At 33.2% G+C, this 25,180-nt stretch overlaps 6 protein-coding genes across 7 annotated transcripts in view; 1 reads left to right on the forward strand and 5 right to left on the reverse strand.

Annotated features, from left to right (window-relative positions):
• The window catches only part of Hk (Hyperkinetic), a 187,012-nt gene that overhangs the window by 80,219 nt on the left and 81,613 nt on the right, over nucleotides 1-25,180 (forward strand). The window lies entirely within an intron of this gene.
• On the reverse strand, nucleotides 4,685-6,356 carry LOC135842404 (procathepsin L-like). Its single transcript, XM_065359852.1, has 6 exons — nucleotides 6,167-6,356; nucleotides 5,939-6,091; nucleotides 5,698-5,853; nucleotides 5,382-5,573; nucleotides 5,132-5,300; nucleotides 4,685-5,052 (listed from the first exon to the last, which is right to left on the reverse strand). The coding sequence occupies exons 1-6, from the start codon at nucleotides 6,266-6,268 to the stop codon at nucleotides 4,817-4,819; spliced, it is 1,008 nt and encodes a 335-aa protein (XP_065215924.1). The 5' UTR covers nucleotides 6,269-6,356; the 3' UTR covers nucleotides 4,685-4,816.
• Nucleotides 10,066-11,764, reverse strand: LOC135842407 (procathepsin L-like). The gene is made up of 6 exons (XM_065359855.1): nucleotides 11,476-11,764; nucleotides 11,275-11,409; nucleotides 11,038-11,202; nucleotides 10,765-10,956; nucleotides 10,510-10,684; nucleotides 10,066-10,437 (listed from the first exon to the last, which is right to left on the reverse strand). The coding sequence occupies exons 1-6, from the start codon at nucleotides 11,578-11,580 to the stop codon at nucleotides 10,229-10,231; spliced, it is 981 nt and encodes a 326-aa protein (XP_065215927.1). The 5' UTR covers nucleotides 11,581-11,764; the 3' UTR covers nucleotides 10,066-10,228.
• Nucleotides 13,378-14,717, reverse strand: LOC135845201 (procathepsin L-like). The gene is made up of 5 exons (XM_065363669.1): nucleotides 14,589-14,717; nucleotides 14,354-14,443; nucleotides 14,042-14,236; nucleotides 13,803-13,968; nucleotides 13,378-13,723 (listed from the first exon to the last, which is right to left on the reverse strand). The coding sequence occupies exons 1-5, from the start codon at nucleotides 14,715-14,717 to the stop codon at nucleotides 13,509-13,511; spliced, it is 795 nt and encodes a 264-aa protein (XP_065219741.1). The 3' UTR covers nucleotides 13,378-13,508.
• On the reverse strand, nucleotides 16,211-17,878 carry LOC135842409 (procathepsin L-like). The gene is made up of 6 exons (XM_065359858.1): nucleotides 17,574-17,878; nucleotides 17,346-17,498; nucleotides 17,179-17,274; nucleotides 16,870-17,061; nucleotides 16,629-16,797; nucleotides 16,211-16,548 (listed from the first exon to the last, which is right to left on the reverse strand). The coding sequence occupies exons 1-6, from the start codon at nucleotides 17,712-17,714 to the stop codon at nucleotides 16,337-16,339; spliced, it is 963 nt and encodes a 320-aa protein (XP_065215930.1). The 5' UTR covers nucleotides 17,715-17,878; the 3' UTR covers nucleotides 16,211-16,336.
• Nucleotides 20,101-21,560, reverse strand: LOC135842410 (procathepsin L-like). 2 transcript variants are annotated; one of them, XM_065359860.1, is made up of 5 exons: nucleotides 21,325-21,560; nucleotides 21,085-21,243; nucleotides 20,827-21,015; nucleotides 20,572-20,743; nucleotides 20,101-20,483 (listed from the first exon to the last, which is right to left on the reverse strand). In XM_065359860.1, exons 1-5 carry the CDS (start codon nucleotides 21,424-21,426, stop codon nucleotides 20,266-20,268), a joined length of 840 nt encoding a protein of 279 aa, XP_065215932.1. In that variant the 5' UTR covers nucleotides 21,427-21,560; the 3' UTR covers nucleotides 20,101-20,265. The 2 variants fall into 2 exon arrangements, with proteins under 2 accessions (XP_065215932.1, XP_065215931.1); XM_065359859.1 differs by having other exon boundaries at nucleotides 21,085-21,249.

Raw genomic sequence — 25,180 nt, forward strand, 5'->3', positions numbered from 1 at the left:
ATTTGGTATACATAACTTACTACCTTCCTGAGTTCCTGCAAACTTATACATCTCAAAAAAATGTCTCGCATGTCATCATCGTGTTGGAAAACTTTTGGAATCCTTTTGACGCACTTGTTTTTATTTTTTCTCAAGTTCTTTGAAAAAAGATGATCGGTTGAACTCTGCTACGAAACCGTTTTCGAAAAACTGGCGTGAAACCGTGACGAAAAGAGTTTTGAAACGAAGTTTTTACGGTACCTAATTCTGAATGGATAATTGACTTGAAAAAAGTAAAACGTTATACCTACCCACATAAATTGTACAACGCCATTTTGCAACGTCAACATGTAACCATGAGATTAAGTTCTTTTATAAGGTTCTTGCCTAATCCAAGCGTGTTTCCGATCAAAAATCGGAGTAAATAAATATGATATACTTATTTAAATTATTGTACTCATCGTATTTGGAATACGAAGCAACCTAGGAAGTAGGATGGGCTTGGGAAGGGGAAGGGGATTCGATTCTTTTACAACTTTGAAAATATTGTATAGCCTATTTAAGTAATTTTATTTTCACTTTATCATTTTGACACCGCATTGACGCTTCTTTGATCCTAATCTCAGTGAATAAATGAAAAACGAGCTAGGAATCGGGGATGGCGAGGTTTATGTGGCTTAAAATCGGTATCGTTACTTGCAGAATTTGTCTAATGAAGAATTGAAATGAACAGCTTCGAGATAGTTCACGGCATAAGGAAACTATAGTGAGAAGGGTAAAATTAAAATAACCTAAAAATTGGGAAAACTATAGAATTTCACGTATTTTTTCAACTTTAAAAACTATAATCAGACGGGTACCTCCGAGGATAATTCTGACTCCAGGAGCACGATTTTCGAAGAGCTTGTAACATATGTCTCTATAAAATCCTTATTTTGAGATTCCTTTTTTGACCTTGCTTGCTGAAAAAAAGAAGTTTTTCTTTGAAAATGCTGAGAAAAAAAAATTGGAAATGAATCGCGAAAAAAATGAAAAAATCCTGTGAGAAGTCGCGAATTGGGAATTAATCCGATTTTTCCATTTCTCGGTCCTATTTACAAGAAAAAATGTTGAAATTTGAAAATATCAACAGCTGTGAATAGTAATTATGTGAAAATAGGCTATACGCTTTTTTGTTTTATTTTCCAACTGACTGCACTGCGTTTTCATTCAGCCGTGCCTCTCGTTAGAATTGTTGAAGTTTCGCTTTTTGCAAAAATAGTAACAAAGCAATAATTTTCAAAGTTGTCAAAAACCCTCGTTTCTGACTAAAAATTGCTAAAATATTTGGATTATCGCAAAAAATTCCAAAAACTCGTAATTTTTTTCAAAAAAATATCCAAAAATCCGTTTGTTTTTTTTTGCTATAGTTGCCAAAAAGTCTTGCTTTTTGCAGAAATTGTAAATGTCTTGCCTTTTGCAAAAGATTGTCAAAAAATCTAACTTTTTTCCCATAAATTGATTGCCTAAAAGTTTATAAGATTTTTTGACAAAAATTACCAAAACGTTCCGCTTTTCCGCAAAAAGTTGCAATATAGTCCAACTTTTTGAATAAAAATTGCGAAAAAGTAAATAGGGGTTCACATTTGCTAATACTTCCCTAGAAATCCTGGTTTTTGCGAAAATTGTCAAAGTCTTGTACGTGTGTATTTTGTCGATTTAAAAATGTCAAAAATTCCCGTTTTTTAGCAAAATAGTCAAAATGTTTCGCTTTTTTGCCAAAAATTACTGAGAAGCCCTGCCTTTTGCAGTTTCCAAAGTCTTGTTTTTAGTCAAAAATAAATCTTTTCCAAAGATTGTTCTAAATGTGTCGCTTTTTAAGCTCTTACTTATGCTGAAATTGTTTGAAAAATCATCACTTTGCTGCCCAAAATTTCCAAAAAATATTAATAAAAAAAATTAAAAAGTTCCAAAGTAATTTGTTCGAATTTTTGGACCCAAAAAGTCCTGCTTTTAGCTATAATCGTACAAGTTCCTATTAAGTTCCATTTTTAAATTTTTAATTGAAAACGAAATATTCTGGGTTTTTTTGGTCATTTTTTTCCGCATAAAATTGTTTTGCCCATGTTTTGTCACTTTTTTTATTACTTTTCAGTTGTAATAGTGAGAGTGAGAATAACTATGATAAAGAAAGAGAATGATAATGACTGAGTATGAGAGAAATTCCTATAATTTTGTGTTAGGCTAATTCTAAGAAATATTTGTTAAGAGGGAAATATTTCTTAGATGCCTGCTTAGCTCAAGATGGAGAGACTTTAGTCAATCAAACTACACTATTCACTTAGAATAACAATCCTTTTGTTACCTTTTAGATTATGAAATGATAACGCAAGGAGAATTTATGTACAATTATTTTAATCAAGAAATATATACATAGATGAGCAAAGTATACCAAATAATTTACAAAGGGTCTAAACATAAATTATTCTGTATTGCCATGAGATTCGATGGCGTCAGCCTAACCAGCCAAGATTAGGCGGCAAGATTACAACACACGCGGGCTAGGCTCGGAAGATTGGTTTAGGGGGATAAATTAAAGTACATATTGAAGCGAAGTAAAACAGCTTCTAAGGTAAAATAGATCAATTGATAGATGATTAACACATCGCCATCTACCAATTGATACAATTACGTAAGATATATATTATTAACATAATTAGATAAATTAAGGGCGCATGTAACCCTGAATTAAAGGATACACGATTACCTAGGTTGGTCTGAGTACATTTCTGTTTAGACTGTTCACATTGCCTGCCTCTCCCTGGTGACCCCAATAATAGTCGCTTTGGCAGGTCTGGGTCGGAGTTCCATTTTTGTGGAGACAAAGGCTCAGATTTGCGGATAAATCTGGCTAATGACTAAAAAAGTAAGGTGCACCGGGGGAAGTTGGAATTCGGGGTAAGTTAGAAAACTTGCTCTAGCGCCTAGAGGTTTATATCTGGCGAAGTGCCACTAAAGGTGACTTGAGGGTACTACCCCTACTTCATCACGGCATAAAAATTTTCGCGATTCAGTTTTATTTTAGATGTCTTTGGTTCAATTGAAGGGTTCCTTTCCAAGTCGGCCTAAGTCCATTTTTATCATTTTTGAGTTAGCAGCGCCATCTGCTGGTACAGGTCGGTTAACACCTTTATCACCTTGTCCCAACACCTGGCGTTACTTTTTTCGCTCAGGAGCGCTGTTTTGCCGGCTCGAAAAAACAGCTGATTATTCCAAAGTGGCCTAAATCATACATTTTTTAAGAATTTGTATACAAGTGCGGTTGTGCCGGTTTTTTTTTCAAGTTTTTCAACGATTTTCCAGAGACGAAATTTGAAGGTGCTTCGAATGAAATTGTTTCAGAAATGTATTAAATTAATGATTCGTGAATTTTTTTTTGAAAAAACGCGTTTTTCAGCTCTTTTTCGAAATTTTTAACATCAGATAATTCCAAATGGGCCTAAGTCCACTTTTTCTGACTGTTTGACGCGCTCTGGAGCTGATAATACGCAAAATTAAAAAAATACCAATACGGTACTTTAAAGCAGAAAGATCAAGCTTCACAACCATATAATCACATCATTTATTATTGAAGCGGAAGGGCGAGAAAAACACAAATAAGTGTTTTTCTCGAAACGAAAAAAATGGACTTAGGCCGACTTGGAAAGGAACCCTTCAATTGTATTTTGTAGTTGTTTTGAACTTATTTTGAATTTGGTCTAAAATACAGACTTTCTATTTCTTAGTTTTTCGCATATAGCGGACGAACCGTGCGTCCTAGTGAAAATCTGATGAGAGTGATCTCAAAGAGAATTAAATTCTCTACAATTTTGATTATATGCAATTTTTCTAGGACGCTCCGTTTGTGATCTACACCTCTGCAAAGTTTAGCCTGTTCTGACTTCCCCCAATTGGGGTAAGTCAGGACAGTTTATATTTTATTCCACTGAGCAAAAGCTACTGTGTCAATCGGGCTCAAATTTTTACCATACGTTAAGAACCCTTATGGGAACCTACATAATAAATTTGATCCATATTGGTTCATTAGAAGGGGAGTAACAGCTGGTCAAAGTTGAAATTGCGAAAAATCATTCTGACTTGCCCCGGTGCACCTTACCACGATCTTACATGGGAAATTAACGAAGATCACGTTATTTAAAATAGTACCATGTCCGTATGAGGAAATTAACGACGCGACACGTTATAAGTACAAAATCACCATCTACGGATGGGTACTTTAATGTGTGGTTTCCAGAGAGCCTAGGCAGGGCTCCTTGGTCACCTATTTAGCTGGTTAGAGCTTAAGAGAAACTATCGCAAACTCGTTACTTTTAAGACTGATTTTTTAAGGAATACGAAGCTGGAGCTGAACCTCTGCTTCGACAGAATTGTCGCACGATAGCCTTGAGCGCGCCCCTACAGTAAGATTCGCGTAATCTTGCCTAAGGTCAGCAAGATCATAAAACTACAGTGAGGAGGAATTACGTTAAGACCATGTATAGGCGATCAGGGCAGTCCTGCTCATCACACAGTTACTTACTTTGATTTCCTTACTTTTGTCCGATTGATAAAAAAAAAAATGAATTTCAAGAATTTTTCATCAGCTTATTGTAACTGAGGGATGGAAAGCAATACTTATCACATTAAACTATTGACTGATATAGTCTTTGAAATAAACCCTAAGTAGTTCAATCCAAGATAACAGACTTTATTTTGTAAAATTATCCAGAACTACACAATGTGGTAGGTATAGGTACAACTACATCAACCATGAATAGCATTCAAACATAAAACACAGTAATAATACGAATACCTACAATTAAGAATATTTTGACTTATTATTGCCGTATGATAGAAAATTTGCATTGTTAGCTATCCCACAAATATTTTTGTCACGTGCGATTTTAATATATCCTTTGTCACCCCAGCCTTCGCCCCATGAATTTTTCACAATCCAGTACTTTTCTCCTTTCTCCTCGTTATAACCAACGATCAAAACATTGTGTTCTCCGCCGGATTTACCGCACTCTTCATCCTTATAAATTCCATCATCACCTGCGAAAGTAATCAAAGTATTAAATTATGTTATCAACCATATAAATATTGTATGCGAAATGCAGTCATCCAAACTCACCAGTATAGTTCTCGAAAGAAGCTAGAGAAGTGTTAATGACGGCTAGTAGGGGTCCATTGTGAAAGAGGTAACTTTTCATTTGTGATTCATTATTTGTAGCAAAATCAAGTTGTATATCCAAGCCTTTTGCAATTTTGTCTTGGTGTTCGTTGGAACACTTCTCCGAATTCTACAACATCAGCATGATAAAATTGGTACCTACTCAAGAGCAGTAGGTAACATTGAAATAAATTATTGTTTAAGTATTTACCTTTTCAATAAATGGATATGATGTTTCTTTCGAAATTCCTTCATCATTAATGTAATCGAATGCTTTTGTGACAACTCCGCCTCCGCAACCGTAATTTCCCATTGCCCCGGAGCAATCAATGAGTTCTTGCACGCTAAGTTCTGGACTGAGTTTTTTATCTCTTATGGACAGTAATCCCTCCACAGCTCCGATCTGCATAATCCATCAGAAATTACCGGATTGAAATGAATATTATTTATGAGCGATTCGTGTGCTTGTGGAATGATTTCTATTCATAATTTTGATTAATTCATAATTAATTATGTGTTTCACTTACAGCGGCAAAAGCCCAATCTCCTTTTTCACAACCTCCCTGATCTCTCACTTTGGTCACCGCGTTCTCTTTTCTCCAGTCCTTTTCTTTTGGTAATTCTATGTACATGGACTCATTATTCGTCGGCGAGTACAAACTATTTGGAACTTCATTTTCGCCCTAACATAGGTATAAAATGAAGAATTTCTAGGTAATTAGTTTCATTTGTGTAAATGGAGCGGAAAACTATAGCAATAATTCTCACCATATCGGTATACTGATCGATTTCCTTTGTAAATGAAACTTCTCCGTTGGCAAATCGTTCATTATGTTGATTGATTCGTTGAATGTTATTCATGAAAATTCCCTGCCGTAGGTTTTCTTCATTCTCAGATCTATAATTTTTGTTGAATTCGAGCTGCAAAATAAACAAAAAATAATCACTTGCACTAAAATTGGCGAAGAAAACGTATTGTCATTTTAAATTGCGTACTTTGAATCGTCCCCATTGGTCTTCTGGAAAGCCTGGAATGGATTTAGCTCGAATAAACCCCAAACAAACGATTGACAAACAAACCGAAAATTGCCACCTCATGTCGATGGTTATCCAATGAATCGAAAATTTCCTATGAGACGAACGAAATTATCGAATGTACACGTTCAATTACACTAATGAGTGAAATTGGATGTGAATGTATTGTATTTATATAGGTATTCGATCATAAGAGCAATGAATCATGTCACAGGAAGAGGATATGACTAGTGTACCTGTACCTATGTTACCAGCTGTATACCTGTACCTGTTATTCTTTATCTATTGTATCTTTCCTCGTGTCATCCTGGTGAAAATTTCAGGAATCGGTTTGACGTACATGCTATTTTTTTTACCTTCTTTGGAAATTGTGATAATTTTGAACGATGGTGTAAAAACCCATTTCAAGAAATGACGAGAAATGGTAACAATCACAAATTTTTTTGAAAACAGGAATGAAATTACTTTGAAAAAATAACGATGTAAACAAGAAATAAATCTTTTGAATCGATAAATAATAACTACAATAGCAATAAGGTTTAAATCGGCTGCGCTATTCTGCTGATAACAATTTTTAAGTGAATTTTTTAAAAATATGTACCTATTTTAGCGTTGATTTTTTCATCTCCGCGTTGATCTAGCAGATGTCCTTTTGACTGTGCGTCCTCGGTCCTGTAGGCTGCATTTTACAAATTGCGTTTACGTTTTAAATTGTGTTCACTATGGGATAACTTTCAATCCACTAATTGACGGTTGTTTTTTTTTTGTTTCAGGTGAGTACCAACTTTTGCATCATAAGAGTAAACATCATTAAAATAAGTAGTTGGGTGAGTAAAATGTATCATTAATTGTACACGGATCCATGAATTACTCATAAATTGAAATTAATGCAATCTTCGATGTAGGTATTACAAAAAGCTATGCCTAATTTCTTTACTCGAAAAACGTAACGTGGTTAATTATGCAATATAAAGTGAAGGGGGAGAGGGTGAATGGGAACATAAGATCAAGGAAAAAATGTATACCCAAGAATTTGTATTTTAGTTGCCTATCCTGTTCTTGGATGTTGCTGGAAATTCGTCATTTTTTCAATTTTTACTTGACGCTCATAATTTTGTTCGAAAACACCTCCCAGTGTTGCCAAATTTTAGCGAATAATTGTGCAAACAGAGCACTAAAAAATAAATTTCCAATGACATTTTCGCCAGCTATCAAGTAACGAAGGAAATAGGCACCGTACACCATTAATTCTCATTTTTACGTTACGATTTATTTTGAATAATTTACCACTACAGGGTGTCTAACAGGTAATGTAAGTAATGTAAAAGTAATGCATTGAAATTCTCGGTAATGTAAGTACCTAATGCAAAGTAATGCATTTTGCCTGAAAAGTGATGTATTTTTTCTCAAAATCCATTTGAAATTCTTTAAAAGTTTATAAATCTTAAAATGAAATTTCTGGATTTCGGAAAACTCTTCAAAATCAAAATCACGTTATTTTTCAAGATCTTTACCCACCCCTCCCCCTTAGTAAAATTGGTTTGATTCGCCCCTGAATATCAAGTTTGTTTCAGCGATCAGTGCTTTGAATTTAATCATCTATTTCAAACAAAAAAAATATTCACTTTCATTAGAATTTCTTCTGAATTTTTGTGTTTGAAATTTTAAGTTTTGCTGCCAAGTGGAAAATTGGTGTTTGAAAACTCATAAAAGAAAAGAATTTCATCTTTCAATTTTGATTTTTTTTGAGCCTCAAGACATGAAAACTGAAAACTGAAAAAAGCAAAACTGAAATGAAAAAGTTTTGCCATAACTGGTTTATAGCGAGTAAGCTAAAAAAAAATCCCTTGGTAATTCCAACTGTTTCACAAAGATAATTTTTTTGGTGGGGGGGAGGGTAAGTTGAATAGAAATATTAATATGGTAATGCAAAAAGTAATGCATTTCTTCGAAGAAAGTTTGTTAGAGACCCTGCTATACGACTCGTCAACTTGAATTTGAAAGAACATGCCACATTGCCACCCAGACCTGAGAATCAAATTTTGAGTAGCCAAAATCTATTTTTTGATTTTTGGATATTCTTTAAAAATGGTGGAAATGGTCTATTGGACAAAATGAGTAAATATACCTACCTAGAGAGGACAACCTGAAAATCAGTTTATGTCGGTGCTAAATTCGACACTACCTCCCTCCCTCCCTCCAAATAATGCATTGTCAATGTCAGTATTTTCGAGCCGATCTGGAGCCTCCAACAACAGCTGATTTTTCTCCTACAGTGTTGAATCGCTCCCCAGAAAAAGTTGAAATCCACTTCAGCAGCTGAAAATTAAATCATTTTTGTTTGAAATTTTTTTTTGTGCTGGGCGTATTGATAAGTACGTACCTAGAATTTTACGTCAAGTTTCGAGGAGTTAATCTCTAGGGTGAAAATTTGAGAAGTTTTTTGTTACAAGTTGAAAATTCCAAAAATTTCAAAACTTCTTCCACCGCCTAAAGCTAACCTGCAGAATCGATTTTCATCATTTTCGGATCAATCTGAAGCCTCTAGCAGAAGTTCACCCTTTTCTTGCAGTTTCAAACTGCTTCAGAATACGTTGCAATCAACTTTGGCAACTGGAAATTTAATCCTGCCGTACGTTAGGCTGAGCTTAGGTATCCTAAAACCACCGCAAATGAGGTCTTGTAGGCTGAAGGGGATTTTTGAATTTTTGGTGAATTGTTAAAAATTTGAAAAATGAGGTTTTGCTTGCAATTTTTTTCAAAACTTGATGAATTGAACTAAGAGAAATAAATTATTTCTCCCAATTTTCATCACTGTTTAAGGCTTTACTCAGGCAACAGAACTTTCTGGTATATTCGATGCTCTTTGGAACAATTGGGAGGGGAAGGGGGAATATTTTCACGTGTCCGTTTACATATTGGTGAAATATTTCAAAAATGTAAAAATGTTCATTTTTTAGGTTTCTGATTTTGTTTAAAACGGTGGCGAATTTTTTTCAATATGTTTCATGCACTCGTAAAATTATAGCCACAAAAATGGTATTTCTCGTTAACTCGTTGACAACTTGGATGGGGCAGGGGGGGGGGTATTTTTTCACATGTGCGTCTAGACATTGGTAAAATATCTCAAAAATACAAAAATTTTCATTTTTTAGATTTCTGATGGTATTTTTGCAATGAGTGCTAAACTTGTAATTTTTTTCTCGAAAATGAAGAAAAGTGTTCGTCCAATTTATCGATGAATTTTTTCAGAATTCCAACTCGTGGATATCATGGTTAAATTTAAATTATAAGTTTTTAAATCGATTTTTTTACGTTTTTGAAAGTGGCAACACTGATTTCGACATCATTTGCCAATTACCCTCTAAAGTACTACAATTTGAAAAAAAATTCAAAATTCTATACCACGTAGTACAACCGGAGCAATTAATTGCAACTGAAATTTTCTATTTTCGGCCATTTTGAAGAACTTTGAAGCCCCTCACCTCCGCCAAAAAAAAATCGAAAAAATGTCTGGTTTTAGTCATTTGTGATTGTTTGATGACCTCTACACATGATCTGATTTTGAAAAAAATTGGAGACCCATTGTGCAAAAATCCGCCGATTTGATATAGAATGACTCATTTAAAATGTTGAAATTTTGAGCTTTGTTTTCTAAGAAATTGAAATTAATACTTTTGTGGGGTAAAATTTTCATCACTGTTTCGGATATGCAGGTACTTACACTTAGATACCTATAGGTACTTATTTAATTCTGCATCATGTTGCCGTAGTACAACTATTGGCTCGGATTTTTTTTTTTAATCGTTTGCAATGCACTTAATATAAATACTTAATGATAGAAAAAAGTAAATTCGATCTCATAAATGTACTGAAACTTTATTTTGTAAAATGAGTACACAGATACCTATTACCTACACATATAGTTTTTTATCGACAAAATACTGTTATATTAGCGAATTACTCGACCGTAAAGTGTCATTTGTTCGATTAAAATTACAAAAAAAAAATGATCTATTGCTTTTATAATTCAATATAAGTTACATTAGAAGCTATACCACAAGTATTACCTTTCTCGCGAGCTATTTTCATATACCCATTATCACCCCAGGCTTTGCCCCAAGAGTTTTTCACTATCCAGTACTTCCCTTCTGGCTCTGTCTCGCCATAACCAACGATCAGAACATTGTGTTTTCCATATTTACCGCATTTTTCATCCTGATAAACTCCATCTGCGGAAATGAATATAATTGAAGTAAACTTTCTAAAAACATCCGGCAGGTGAAGTAATCATTTAAACTTACCTGTTTTCGAGTATTTTAAAAATGAGTTTAGAGATCCATCGACTATTGCCATTAAAGGGCCTTTCACGACGAGGGTTTGTTTCATAGTCGACTCCTGATCGAAAGAGATTATATCACATTTCATGTTTAAGCCCTTTGCAACTTCTCTGGGGTTGTTGTGACATTTGTCGTTAACCTGGAAATATCGCAAATAATGTAAAATTTGTATTGAAATAGATAAAATAATGACAATTTGAAATTGAAATCATCACGTACCGCTCCTTTGTATGGATATGATTTCTCAGCCGAAATTCCGTTTTCATTAATATAATCGAGCGCTTTTTTTACATCGCCGCTTTGGCAACCCAAATTTCCTCTTGGTATAGTACAATCAAGGAGGTCTTGTTCGCTAAGCTCAATTAGTTTCTTCTTTTCTTTTAAAAATAATTTTGATTCCAAAGCACCAGTCTGCAAATTTTATTTTGGATTATTGACAAGTAATATGATTTCTTATTGTTGTTATTATTTTGAATTATGAATTTCACTTACAACGGTGAAAGCCCAATCTCCATTTTCGCAATCTCCCTGATCTTTCACTTCGGTTACTGCGTCTTTTTGTCTCCAATCGAAGTCTTTTTCCAATTCTAAATACATAGGCTCATCAATCTCATCATTCATCGGCGAGTATAAACTGTTTGGCATTTCATTATCATCCTGAAATTAAATGAAAAATTTCTAAATCGGTTCGATTCGTATAAATCGAGGGAAAACCTCAATAACTTTTACCATATCTGTAAAATGATCGATTTTCTTAATGTAGGATCGTTTATCGTGTTGATCAATTCGTTGAACGTTACGCTCAAAAATTCTCCTACGATGGGTTTCCTCTGCCACAGTTTTATAATTTTTATGGAATTCGGTCTAAAAAAGAAAATAGTTGACATGTTGGAAAGTTAGGGGGAAAATGCTTAATTTTAAATCACGTACTTTGTATTGTTCCCATCGATGATCTTCGTAAGAATCTGAAGTCGGTTTAGCTTGAATAAATGCTAAACACAAGATGAACAAACAAAGTGAAAATTGCCACCGCATGTTGATTATACGATGGAACGAACCGAGATCAAGAAAAATAAAAAATTATCAACTTTTTACACGTAGGTACTTTATGACACACGATTAATTTCGTCGACAATTCAATACAAAATGTACTCGTTCAATAATTATACATAGCAGTAGAGCAGTACACGAATCTAATTTAATATGGACTGACTGTATGTGCCTAATACCTATTTATACATATAATAAAAATATCATCACATCTGTGATAAAAATGAATCATGTCGGAGGAAAAGGATGTTACCTATCTGTATACCTCTACCTGTACCATGTGCGCATGTTTGTTATCTTTTGAATAGATCTCTCCTCGTGTCACTCCATTTAAAATTTTTGGAAAGTCTCATAACGCGAAATTCAATTTTTTCTACCTTTTATAGTAAAAAAATATTTATCATTTGAAACGCTTTACAGCGATGTAATAGTATAATTCAATTCTGGTTATGGATACGAGCTGGTTAATATTCTCGTTGAATCATAACTAATTATTCATAGTTTTCAAAATCATGAAATTTGTTTGATTGTTAGTTGTTACATTACCTATTTACAGTAGGGTGGATCGACAAAAAAAAAGGTCAGCGGAATTTTGACCAAATTCAGCAGAGACCTTCATTTTGAGTTGAAAGTTGACCACAAAATTCAGCTTCGTAGATACCTCTGGAGGGAAGATTTATGCTCTCTAAGGGGGAGTATTTTCGAAAAAAAAACGTGTTTTTTTTCGCTCCTTGTCGCTACACAACCTGTTTTGAAAAAATGGCCCAGTCTCAAACAAAAGTATTTAATATTCTGCGTAAATCTGTGCTATTGCTGTCAAAAGCTAAAACCTCTGTTGAAGTTCTTTGAGATGTTGAAAATTTGCTATTCGTTTATTTTTGGATAAATTTGTATTTTGAAAATTTTTTTTGGCAAATATTTTTCAATTAATTACGTATGTATGCCAGAATAATTTCTGAAACTGGGGAAATTTGTTTCATTTTTGCCCATTTCAAAAAACGAATAAATTTTTCAAGTTTTTTTATTTTTTTAGATTCTTTGAAATTTCCTCAGATCTTTTGAGGTTTAGAGCCTCATACTCAAAGATTTTTTTGCCTTAATGTTCGTATTTTCAAATAGATATGAAAAATGAATTTATGCTTGTTTTTTTTTGAAAATTAAAAATCTGAAAAATGCTATCTATAATTAGGTATTATTCAATAATTAGAAAACACCATTTCCTGTGCTTTTCGCAGAATTCATTGTCAAAGTCTGCAGTGTCGCTTTTTTCCACCAGGTATTGTTAAAAAGCCGTTTCTTTTGCTGAAATTGTTAGAAGTCTCGTTTTTTGTCAGAAATTGAAAAAATCATCACTTTGTTGTCCGAAATTGCCAAAAAATTAATTTTAAAAAAATCAAAAAGTTCCAAAATAATTAGGTACTTAGTTTGAATTTTTGACCCAAAAAGTCCTTTGAACCATGTACCTACTTGTAATAATCGTACAAGTTATTATTGAGTTCCCTTTTCAAATTTTCATTTAAAAACGAAAAGTTCTGGTTTTTTTTGGTAATTTTTTTCTGAATTAAAATGTTTTGCCCTTGTTTTATGACTTTTTTTGTTACTTTTCATGAACTGCAGTTTCTTTGATTTCCTTACTGTTGTGTTGTCCGTTTGATTAAAAAAAGTGAATTTCAAGGCTTTTTATCGACTTGTAACTGATGGGCAGAAAGCAACCTATCGCATCGCATCACATCTATTGACTATTATAGACTTATATGAAGTCTTCGAACAAACGCTAATCAATCCGAGAAAACAGAATTTTATTTTGTAAAATGATCTAGAACTACACATGTTTTAGGTAGGCTATAGGTACAACTACATCAACCATGAAGAACATAAAACGTAATAATACCTTAAATTAAGAATAACTTGGCTTAATTGTTGAGTGATAGATAATATACATCGTTAGCTATCCCACAAATATTTTTGTTTTGTGCGATTTTAATATATCCATTGTCACCCCACTCTTCGCCCCATGAATTTTTCACAATCCAGTACTTTTCTCCTTGCTCTGTCTCGTTAAAACCAACGATTAAGACATTGTGTTCTCCGCCGGATTTAACGCACTCTTCATCCTTATAAATTCCACCTGCGAAAGTAATCAAAGTATTAAATTATGTTATCAACCATATAAATATTGTATGCGAAATGCAGTCATCCAAACACACCCTTGTAGTCCTTGAAAGACGGAGAATCGTTAATGACGGCTAGTAGGGGTCCATTGTTAAAGAGGTAACTTTTCATTTGTGATTCATTATTTGTAGCAAAATCAAGTTGTATATCCAAGCCTTTTGCAATTTTGTCTTGGTGTTCGTTGGAACAGTTCTTCGAATCCTACAACATCAGCATGATGAAACTGGCATTCAAGAGCAGTGGGTAACTTTGAAATAAATGCTTGTTTATTTACCTTTCCAATAAATGGATATGATGTTTCTTTCGAAATTCCATTATCTTTAATGTAATTTAATGCTTTTTTCACGGTACCACTTTCGCAATCGTAATTTTCTTGTACTGTCTTGGAGCAATCAAGAAGTTCTTGCGCGCTAAGTTCTGGACTGAGTTTTTTATCTCTTATGGACAGTAATCCCTCCACAGCTGCGATCTGCATAATCCATCAGAAATTACCGGATTGAAATAAACATTTATGAACGATTTATGCACACGTAAAATTATTTCTCTATTTTTAATTTTGATTAAAATAATTATGTTTTTCACTTACCGTGGCAAAAGCCCAATCTCCACCATCACATTCTCCCTGATTTCTCACTTTGGTCACCGCGTTCTCTTTTCTCCAGTCCTTTTCTTTTGGCTATACACCGAAAGTCGGGTTAGCTTTAATAAATGGTAAACAGAAAATTGACATACGAAGTATAAATTGACACCGCATGTTGACTTCGATGGAATAAACAACTGAGGTTAAGAAAAAGAAAACGACAATTTAATGCCAAATTTACGCGTTCGATAATAGTAGTACTACACGGATCTGATCTAAGGTGGACTGACTGTATGTATTTATATAGCAAAAAAATATCACATCTTTGACAAGAATGAATCATGTCCGAGGAAAAAGATGTTTCCTGCATCTTGCATGCACGTTTGTTATCTTTTGAATAGATCTCTCTTCGTGTTACTTTATTAAAAAATTTCTGGAAAGTCTCATGACTCAAAATTCAATTTTTTCTATTTTTTATGGTGAAACGATATCTATTATTTGAAACGCTGTACAGCAATATAATCGTATGAATCAATTCTGGTTAAGGAGACGAGCTGGTTGATATTCCCGTTGAATCATAACTATAATTATTCATAGTTTTCAAAATCATGAAATTTGTTTGATTGTTACGTTAGGTACCTATTTACAGTAGGGTGGATCCACAAAAAAAAGTCAGCGGATTTTTTACCAAATTCAACAGAGACCTTCATTTTGAGTTGAAAGTAACTACAAAATTTAGCTTCTTAGGTACCTCTGGAGGGAAGATTTATGCTCTCAAAGGAGGACCATTTTCGAAAAAAGTCGTGGTTTTTTCGCTCCTTGTCGCTACACAACCTGTTTTGGAAAAATGACCCAGTCTTAAATAAAAGTATTAAATATTCTGTGTAGATCTGAGCTATTGCCGTCAAAAGCCAAGACCTCTGTTGAAGTTCTTTGAGATGTTGAAGATTTGCAAATCGCTTAGGTATTTTTGGATAAATTATATGTATAGTATTTTGAAAATTTTTTTTGACAAATAATTTTCAATTAATTATGCGAGAATAATTTCTGAAACTGGGAAAATTTTTTTCATTTTTGCCCACTTCAAAAATATCGAATAAATTTTTCAAGGTTTTGTTATTTTTTTCGATTTTTTCAAATCTTCTGAGGTTTAGAGCCTCACAACCAAAGATTTTTCTGTCTCATTCTTAAGATTTTCGCATAGATGATGCAAAAATTATCACAAAACAATAGATAACTTTTAAACATGTTTTATGTTAGGTATTAGAATTATGCTGGTTTTTTTTTGAAAACTAAAAATCTGAAAAACGCTACCTATAATTATTCGATAATTAGAAACACCATTTCCTGCTTTTTGCAGAATTCATTTTTTCCACCAGGTATTGTTAAAAAGCCGTTTTTTTCGCTGAAATGTTAAAAGTCTCGTTTTTTGCCAGAAATTGAAAAAATCATCACTAATTGTTGTCCGAAATTGCCAAAAAATCAAAAAGTTCCAAAATAATTAGTTAGTTTGAATTTTTGACCCAAAAAGTCCTGCTTTTAACCATGTACATACCTACTTAAAATAATCGTACAAGTTATTATTGAGATACCTTTTCAAATTTTTATTTAAAAACGAAAAGTTCTGGTTTTTTTTTTGGTAATTTTTTTCTCCATTAAAATGTTTTGCCCTTGTTTTGTGGCTTTTTTTGTTACTTTTCATGCAGTTTCTTTGATTTCCCTACTGTTGTCCGATTGATTTTTTAAAAAAGTGAATTTCAAGGCTATTTATCGACTTGTTGTAACTGAGGGGCGGAAAGCAATATCTATCGCATTACATCTATTGACTGTTATAGACTTATATTCGAACAAATGCTAATTCAATCTGTTATAACAGAATTTTATTTTGTAAAATGATCCAGAACTACACATGTTTTAGGTATAGGCACAACTACATCAACCATGAAGAACATAAAACGTAATAATACCTTAAATTAAGAATAATTTGGCTTAATTGTTGAATGATAGAAAACGTGCATCGTTAGCTATCCCACAAATATTTTTGTCACGTGCGATTTTAATGTATCCTTTATCACCCCAGTCTTCGCCCCATGAATTTTTCACAATCCAGTACTTTTCTCCTTTCTCCTCGTTATAACCAACGATCAAAACATTGTGTTCTCCTGCAGATTTACCGCACTCTTCATCCTTATAAATTCCACCTGCGAAAGTAATCAAAGAATTAAATTATGTTATCAACCATTAAATATATTGTATGCGAAATGCAATCATCCATACACACCATTATAGCCCTTGAAAGACGGAGAATCGTTAATGACGGCTAGTAAGGGTCCATTTTTATAGAGGTAACTTTTCATTAGTGATTCATCATTTTTAGGTATAAAATCAAGATTTATATCCAAGCCTTGTGCGATTTTGTCTTGCTGTTTGTTGGAACATTTGTCCCCGTCCTACAACATCAGCATGATGAAATTGGCACTCAAATGCAGTAAATTTGAAATCAATGTTTGTTTAATATTTACCTGTCCAATAAATGGATATGATGTTTCTTTCGAAATGCCATATTGTTTAATGTAATTTAATGCTTCTTGCACGGTACCTCTTTGGCAACCGTAATTTCCCATTATCTGGGTGCAATCAATGAGTTCTTGCACGCTAAGTTTTGGGCTGAGTTTTTTATCTCTTATGGACAAGAATCCCTCCACAGCTCCGATCTGCACAATCCATCAGAAATTACCGGATTGAAATAAACATTTATGTCCGATTCGAGTGCTTGTAGAATGATTTCTATTTTATAATTTTGATTAATTCATAATATGTTTTTCACTTACAGCGGCAAAAGCCCAATCTCCATATTCACAATCTTTCTGATCTCTCACTATGGTCACCGCATTCTCTTTTCTCCAGTCCAACTCTGTTGTATAATCCTGAAACAAATTAAAATTTTTTTGAATCGATTCAATTCGTATAAACCGAAGGGAAAACCAATAACGCTTACCATATCTGTATACTGATCGATTTCCTTCTTAAATGAAACTTCTCCTTTGGCAAATAGTTCATTATGTTGATTGATTTGTTGAACGTTACGCTCGTAAATTTCCCTCCGATGATTTTCTTCTGTCACAGATCCATAGTTTTTATGAAATTCGATCTACAAAAGAAATTAAAGCTGACATACTTGACATGTTCGAAATCTGCGTGGAAAATACATAATTTTAAATCGTACTTTGTACTGTTCCCATTGATGGTCTTTTTGATCTTGTAGACTCGGGTTAACTTTCACAAAAAATGTTAACCCGAAAGTTGGGTTAGCTTCGATAAATGTTAAACAAAAAATAGACATGCGAAATAAAAATTGCCACCGCATGTTGATTTCGATGGTATAATCCGAGAATATGAAAAAGGAAAAATTATCGAATTTTGCTGAGTATAGGTACCCGTACTTTATTATGCACAATTGATTTCGTCGACAATGTCGGTACCAAATATTGGTACTCGTTCAGTAATTGTACTACACGAATCTAACTTTAGGTAGACTGATTGTAGGTATTTATATAGTGAAAATAGGTACATAACTACGTACATACGAATCACATCTGTGACAATAATGAATCATATCGAAGGAAAATGATGTTACCTACCGATCTGTGTACCTCTATCTATACTTTGTTGTGCGCACGTTTGTTATCTTTTGAACAGATCTCTCCTCGTGTCACTCTATAAAAAATTTCTGAAAAGTTTCATGACGACGGGAAATGCAATTTTTTCTATCTTTTATATATACCGTAAAAAAAAGATACTTATCTATCATTTGAAACGTTCTGCAGCAATGTAATCGTATGAATCAATATCGATTGTGGAGACGAACTGATGAATTGTTAAATCATGAATAATTTTGTTCATTAGATTTCAAATCAGGAAATTTGTTTAATTGGCACCTTACCTCTTTACAATCGCCAAAAAAATGTCGGCGGATTTTTGACCAGATTCAACGGAAGCCCTCATTTTGAGTTGAAAGTTACTCAGAAAAAAGTTTAGCTTCGGAGTTGTCCCTGGAGGAGTGAAATAGGTCTTCAAAGAAAAGAATTTTCAAAAAATCGTATAGTATTTGAGATTCTGCGTCGATCTATACTAATTCCGTCAAAAGCCAAGACCCGTTCTAAGGTTCTACTGAGCGGTTGAAAATTTGCAAATCGCTGTTTTTGGATAAATTCGTATTTTGAAAATTTTTTCTTGGTCAATATGTACATGTAGGTACCTATTTCCCATTAATTCTACCAAAATATTGAAAGAGATCATTGAAACTGAGGAAATTTTGAAACGTGCTGGTACCAATTTTTCTATAATTTTTCTAATTTAAAAAATCGAAAAACTTTTATAAGTTTTTGGTAGTTTTTTCTTGATTTTTTGAAATTGGGAAAAATGATCCAAAATTGACTCTAATGCGTTCCAATATATTTTTTTGAGTGGCCTAATTTGAATTGTAATTTTAATCGTATTTGAAGGTTCTGGTGGTGGGGAGGAGGAGGAACCATTTATGTATTACACTTGCAGCTTCATTTTTTAATTTTTTGTGATAAAAATTGAGAGCTCTTGTGCCCTTTTGAGGTGTTGAGATATTATTCTGAAAATTGGTTTGTTGAAAATAGAGTCCTTTCACAAGGGCGGATGAGATTAACGCGGATAGAAGGATTTTCCCCTGATCCCCTGAGGTTAAAGCTTCATCCCCACAGACATTTATTGAAAGCTTTTGTGGTATTTGAGGTTTTAAAATATCATTTTGAAAATTAGTTTGTTGAAAATTGAGTTGAAAAAGGAGTCTTAATTGTAATTTTTTAAATTTTGATAGTAATTCTGAACTTTTACAAGTGCATATGAGATTAAGGGGGGATAGAGGGATTTTCCCCGATCTCCTTAGGTTTAAAGCCTCAGGCCCACAGACCTTTTAAAATAGATAATGCAAAAATTATCACAAATCAATTAATGTACCTATTTTTAAATATTTATGTTTACATTTTTCAGACCCCTAACCAAGCAGCTATATTATGCGTGAACTAAAAATCTAAAAACACCATTTTTAAGACGATTCTGGAAACTACTAAGGATCATTTATGGAAATTTTTTGAAATTAAAGAAAAATCTTCTTACAAAATACGCATTTTTTAGTTCTTCAATGGCAGCTTTGGTAGCATTTTCAAAGGTGCAGTCATAAACTTGGAATTTTCAATTTTTTTTCGTCGTTTTATAATTCCATTTTAAAATTGAGTAGTGTCATTTTAGGAACCTCTAAACTCCGTCTTTGACAACCCATCCGGGATAAAATTCATGTTCAGACTAATGTGTAGTCCAAATTCATCCGATCAAATAAATACATATATTCAATGAACACATTTTTGTCCAACAGAAAAGCAATAGTTTTGATTTCCTCATTTTTTGGTTTTCTTTGTAGATTTATTTTCCTGTGCATAAAATTTGTTGATGAAAGTGAAAATTTCTGAAAGGGCCATTTATGTTCTGATTTCCAATTTGATGTGTATTCGTTTAGAATTCATTTTTTTCAAAAATACCGTTTTACATTTTAGCCGTGAAAAATTGAGTATTTTAAAAAACGAGGGTTTTTAGCAACTTTTTTCACAATTTTTTGAATCGAACATAATCCTTTAGGTCCAGGAAAGTCAAATAACTTACTTCATGTATTGTAAAATTGTTCTATGTACACTTTTCTCGTTGTAGAGAAATAAGCTCACTAAATGCAAGGTTTAAAAATCTTTTATTTTGTACTTATAACGGATTACACTGATAGACGTCTGTAGTATCTACTGAATAAATACATACATTATACTCATACATTATTTAATAGAACTAATAATATAGCCTAATCGTTAAAAAGTCGACCATAAAATGCTATTTAACATCATCTATTTGCTGTATTCAATGTAAGTTGCATTGGTGGCTATTCCACAGGTATTTTTTCCGCGTGCTATTCTAATGTATCCTTTTTCGCCCCACTCTTCACCCCAAGAATTTTTCACAATCCAGAATTCCTCTTTTGGATCTGCATCAGTTTCACCATAACCAACAATTAGAACGTTATGTTTTCCAATTTTAGCGCAGTTGCCATCTTGATAAATTCCTCCTGTAAAAACAATAAAAAATGAAACAATCACGAGTTTGATCCCTATATAAGACACGACTTTGTGGGAAAAAGAAGCGCATATGCACACCTTTGTACTCCAAGAAAGAATCTTGAGAACCATCAATGATGGCCAATATGGGTCCCTCTGACTTGAGTTTTTGTTTCATTTCTTGTTCAGAACCGTAGGGAATTGGCTCCAATTCTATGGTGGCATGTTTCGCAACTTTTTGATTGTCCTCTAATTTGATACAGTTGCCATTCTAAGAACATTCTCTTGGTAAAATTCTTTTGGTACAATGGCTAATTAGTAGGTACCTAATTAATTATGCATCTATGTACTTACTTTTCCGATGTATGGATATTTTTCTTGAGTTGAAATACCATTTGCTGTGATGTAATTGAATGCTTTTTTGACATCTCCGCCTCCGCAACCGTAATTTCCGCCATTAGTGGAGCAATCAATAAGTTCTTGTGCGCTAAGATTTACTTTAGTCTTATCGTTGATTGATAATTGTCCTTCCAAAGCGCCAACCTACGTATAAATTTGTCGTGAATTACTCTACTGAAAAGTTATCTTTGTACGTAAGATTAGTTCGCTTACTGCGGCAAAAGCCCAATCAGCTTCAGAGCACTCATCCTTATTCTGATCCTTTACTTCAGTCACCGCTCCTCCTCCTTCTGTTCTCCAGTCAAAGCTGAGTGGCAAACCAACGAGCATATCGTTATACTCATTATCCTTCGGTAAACGTTCATAATCGATCTGAAACTAAGTATACTTAGTTATTTTATAACGGCAAATGTTTCAAAAAGATAAAAAATTCAATAATTTTCAATCGCGTACTCTGTTTTGTTTCTGTTGCTCTTCTGTGGAATCCGGGATGGACTTGGCTTTTACAAAAATGAAACAAAATATCGAAAAATATAACGAAAATTGCCACCGCATGTTGATAGTTTTGCAGTAAGTAAAATGAAAATACTTGTCAAAAGAAATTATCAACGGTAGAGAGATCTATATAGAATTTTCAACTAGTGAAAAAATACTACACTTGAGTTGACCAAATCAAACTGAATGCTCGTTCAGTTAATGCAGAACGTATTTATAGAAAAATTTTAGTGCATATTGTGACAAGAAAGGAAAAATTTATCATGTGAAATAACGTGATTCCTCATCAACTGATGAATCATGCGTTTTTGCACCTAGTGTCCGGTAAAGGATATGAGTACTAATGTCCACCTTTGATGACAAACTTCAGTTTAGATAAAATAATTTCGCAACCATGCCAAAACGGTGCTTATTTCAATAAGTTTTACCAATTGAGGAAAATTTTTATAAACGAAGTATGGTCGATTTCCGATTGTATCTGAAGTTATCATCATCATTGACGTACTTGTAAATAATATTTTTTTAAATGCTAGAGGAAATAATTTCTGGAATTTCTGTGAAGTAATCAATTTACCTTGTCTTCTTCGTTTTGCACAACGATAAAAACTGTCCAATAATTCACGAGTATTTCCTGTCGATCGTATTCATATCATTTTTACCTGATAGCTTTTGCATCGATGATTACAAGTGCAGTGGGTTTTTCGAGGGAAAAAAAGTACATGTCATCTTAACACGAGCGTTGGAGTTTGTAATATTTTATGACTATAAAAGGTATTCCGTTTCAGTCGATTTATGTACAATATTGTGTGAATATTATGCTGATCTCACTTCTGGCTAAATTGTCGTGTATTTAGTCCAATTATGGCAAAATGTTTGCCCCGATAGTTACTCGATCAAATAATGAAGGATTGGAATAAAAGAAGTTACATATTTTGAATATGACTAGTGAACTTAAATGGAAAAATCCCTCGCAAAATGTTGATTCCTACTTCCTTCTTGCAATATATTTTTCTGTTTGTAAAATAAGATGAGTAGGTAGGTATCTTTGTAACTATTGGAAATTGGGTAGAATAAAATAAAATAGGGTGGGCATGAGGGGCCCCCTTTTTTTGCCAACAATTGCTAAAGAGATCTGATTTTTTCTAAAATTTTAAAAGTCATGCATGTTGCTAAAAATTTTCATTTGCACTTTGCTAAACATTGCTAAAAGATTACCTACGTTGTTTTACTAAAAAATTTGCGAAGAAGTCTCATTTTTTCGCCAATAATTACTAAAATTTTCATTTTTTTACCAAAAATTTTCAATTAGCTTTCTTTTTTTTTGCAAAAAACTACTAAAAAATTTTGATTTTTTTGTCACGCAGAAACTACTAAAACACCCCGAGTTTTTCTTAAATTGTCAGAGTCCCGCTTTCTGCCAAACATAACAAAAAGTCTTGTGAAAATCGCCTAAAAGTCTCGTTTTTTCTTTCAAAATCTTTTTGTTTTTGTTGTTTTTTTTCAAAAAATTCCAAAACAGTCATTTTTATTTAAAAATTTTCTAAAAGCCTTGAAAAACTAATATGAAAATTTTCTCTTTTTTATCAAAAAATTTGCGAAAGATATAATGTACTTATTGTACTTTTTTTTTGACAAAAACTCATACTGTGAAAAAGTTTCACTTGTTTGCCAAAAATCGCTGAAAAGCCATGCCCTAAAATTGTCACATTCGTGCTTTTCACAAATAATATTAAAATCCTTTTCCTCTTGTTGAATCAGTCACTCGCTTTGTTACCCGATTTTTTTGCCAAACTTGGTAAAGTTTTTCTCTTATTGGCCAAAAGTTACGAAAGGTTTCAAATTTCTTACCAAAAAATGTCTATAAATCACTTTTATGCTAAAAATTGCAACAAAGTTTTATTTTTTTGATAAAAATTTTCCTTTCCTGTTTTATTGCCAGAAATTTCCGAAAAGCTGTACTTTTTGCTAAAATGGTCAAACTTATCTACTCTTTTTCAAAAGTTGTAATTTTTTCTGGATTGAACTGTTTTGCTCACATTTTGTAACTTTTTTGATTAAATTGTGGTTAGTTTTCAAAAGATTCTTCAAACTGTTTTCGTTATTTGGAATATACTCGTAGGTATAATTACCTATATATAAATATTCTAGGGGGTAAACTCGTAACTTTTTTATAGATTAACCAGCAAACTCATAACGTTTTGGCAAACTCGTAACCTTTTTAGGACGTGACTTTTCGATGAGGTGCCATATGAATCTAGAAGGTGTGGGGAGTCTACTGGCAAAGTTTGAGCAGGGACGTGAGATTGCTGTTTATACACTTTCTCTTTTGACTCAATTTTCAAATGAGTGCATAGCCTAATTATTATGTACTAGGACATGAGGAAAAGGTGTTTATTGCCAAGAATGCCAATAATCATTTTTTAAGTTCTGTTTGGTGATTCTGATGGTTGAAGGTCTCCTCTTTCACGTCGCGTGGTCAAAAATCGCCTAAAATGAATTTTTGACTGCTCAATTTTAATTTAGAGCTGATTATACAGGTCCGAATTTTCGTGTTTTTCAACATTAACATTGATTTTACGGGGAAAGTATGCATCCTAAGAAAAAAATGCCATGAAGGAAATTGTAGAGCATAAAATTTCCTTTCTGCTCAGAGCTGGTTATTTTTTTGTAGGATGCTTTGTTAAAAAGCTATTTGCGAAAAACAGAGACGTATGGGACTTTTAAAAAAAGCTTTTCTGAAAAATTGATGTTTCGGCAATGAGATACCTCTCCACAGGTCACCCAAAAATCAAGTTAACGAATATAACGCGGCCTAACATCGAGTACTATCAGGCCTATGGGGTGACGCGTCGAGCGCATGCACAGCAACGAAGTTACAGGTGGGACGTGAGTTTGTATTTTATACAAAACGTTATGAGTTTACCTGTATGCGGCTATATATATATTTTTTTTGAAACAAATTGATTACGAGTTCTGAAATCATCTAAACGGCGTAACTTCATTTTTTTCAATTTGGAAAAAAAAATAATTTTGTTTGTTGAGGAATACTCTTTCATGTACCTAGTTTATGGGAAAATACTTATCGGCACCATTTTACTCAAAAAAACAACAAATTGTAGGGGGGTAAAAAATAAGAAATTTAAGGCGAAAAAAAATTATAACCGAAATTTTTCAGATTTTTTTTTCTTGGTGGTATTTTATTCATTAAGCCGAGCTCTTCAATTCAGTTTTTGTGAAAAATGCACATTGCTCTATTTTACTCAGAACAACGACTTGAAAATCGCATAAAACATAAATACAGGGAAAGAACGACATCACTGAGTTATTTTCAGAGTAAAATGTTGTTCGCTTGTTTGCATAAACATGCTCTGGAGGATTTTTTTCACTTTGAAGAGATATTTTCATGCTCAGGATTGCTCCAACAGACATTTAGAATGCATTTGAAACCAAATTCAAGCCAATTAATGATTACTTTTGAGTCGAATAACCGTTCGTTGTACACTCCTCAATTAATACCTATTGGTAGATTTTCAGCTTCCGAGGTTGATTGTAACACCTCGAACAAATTTAATGCAATTAGAGGGAAGTTAATTTTTGCGATGCAGCAAGCTTCTGAACGACATAAGAGTATGTAATCTCATATCAGAAGGGTGGGTGTGAACTTTAAACTCAACTAGGTATAGAAATCGATTTTCCGATTTTTGTCTAATACTTATTACTAGGTACTCTTTTTATGCGAAAAATTAATGCATTTACTGAACAGTTTCATCATTTTCAAAAATTATATAAATCAATTTCGAGAAATATTAATGCG

Source organism: Planococcus citri, chromosome 4, assembly GCF_950023065.1.
Source record: "Planococcus citri chromosome 4, ihPlaCitr1.1, whole genome shotgun sequence".
NCBI classification, from domain to species: domain Eukaryota; kingdom Metazoa; phylum Arthropoda; class Insecta; order Hemiptera; family Pseudococcidae; genus Planococcus; species Planococcus citri.

Bases quoted from the DNA above. Each gene is read 5' to 3' on its own strand.
- LOC135842410 (XM_065359859.1), bottom strand. From the start codon at position 21,426: ATGCGGTGGCAATTTTCGTTATATTTTTCGATATTTTGTTTCATTTTT. The intron at 21,250-21,324 runs GTACGCGATTGA...AAGTATACTTAG, and splicing joins AGCAACAGAAACAAAACAGA to TTTCAGATCGATTATGAACG. The intron at 21,016-21,084 runs GTAAGCGAACTA...ATTTATACGTAG, and splicing joins CTGATTGGGCTTTTGCCGCA to GTTGGCGCTTTGGAAGGACA.
- LOC135842404 (XM_065359852.1), bottom strand. From the start codon at position 6,268: ATGAGGTGGCAATTTTCGGTTTGTTTGTCAATCGTTTGTTTGGGGTTT. The intron at 5,574-5,697 runs GTAAGTGAAACA...TGGATTATGCAG, and splicing joins GAGATTGGGCTTTTGCCGCT to ATCGGAGCTGTGGAGGGATT. The intron at 5,301-5,381 runs GTAAATACTTAA...CTGATGTTGTAG, and splicing joins CATATCCATTTATTGAAAAG to AATTCGGAGAAGTGTTCCAA.
- LOC135842409 (XM_065359858.1), bottom strand. From the start codon at position 17,714: ATGCGGTGGCAATTTTTATTTCGCATGTCTATTTTTTGTTTAACATTT. The intron at 17,275-17,345 runs GTAAGCGTTATT...AATTTGTTTCAG, and splicing joins TCGATCAGTATACAGATATG to GATTATACAACAGAGTTGGA. The intron at 17,062-17,178 runs GTAAGTGAAAAA...TGGATTGTGCAG, and splicing joins GAGATTGGGCTTTTGCCGCT to ATCGGAGCTGTGGAGGGATT.
- LOC135842407 (XM_065359855.1), bottom strand. From the start codon at position 11,580: ATGCGGTGGCAATTTTCACTTTGTTTGTTCATCTTGTGTTTAGCATTT. The intron at 10,957-11,037 runs GTAAGTGAAATT...TAAAATTTGCAG, and splicing joins GAGATTGGGCTTTCACCGTT to ACTGGTGCTTTGGAATCAAA. The intron at 10,438-10,509 runs GTAAGTTTAAAT...TCATTTCCGCAG, and splicing joins TTTAAAATACTCGAAAACAG to ATGGAGTTTATCAGGATGAA.
- LOC135845201 (XM_065363669.1), bottom strand. From the start codon at position 14,717: ATGCAGGAAACATCTTTTTCCTCGGACATGATTCATTCTTGTCAAAGA. The intron at 14,237-14,353 runs GTAAGTGAAAAA...TGGATTATGCAG, and splicing joins GAGATTGGGCTTTTGCCACG to ATCGCAGCTGTGGAGGGATT. The intron at 13,969-14,041 runs GTAAATAAACAA...CTGATGTTGTAG, and splicing joins CATATCCATTTATTGGAAAG to GATTCGAAGAACTGTTCCAA.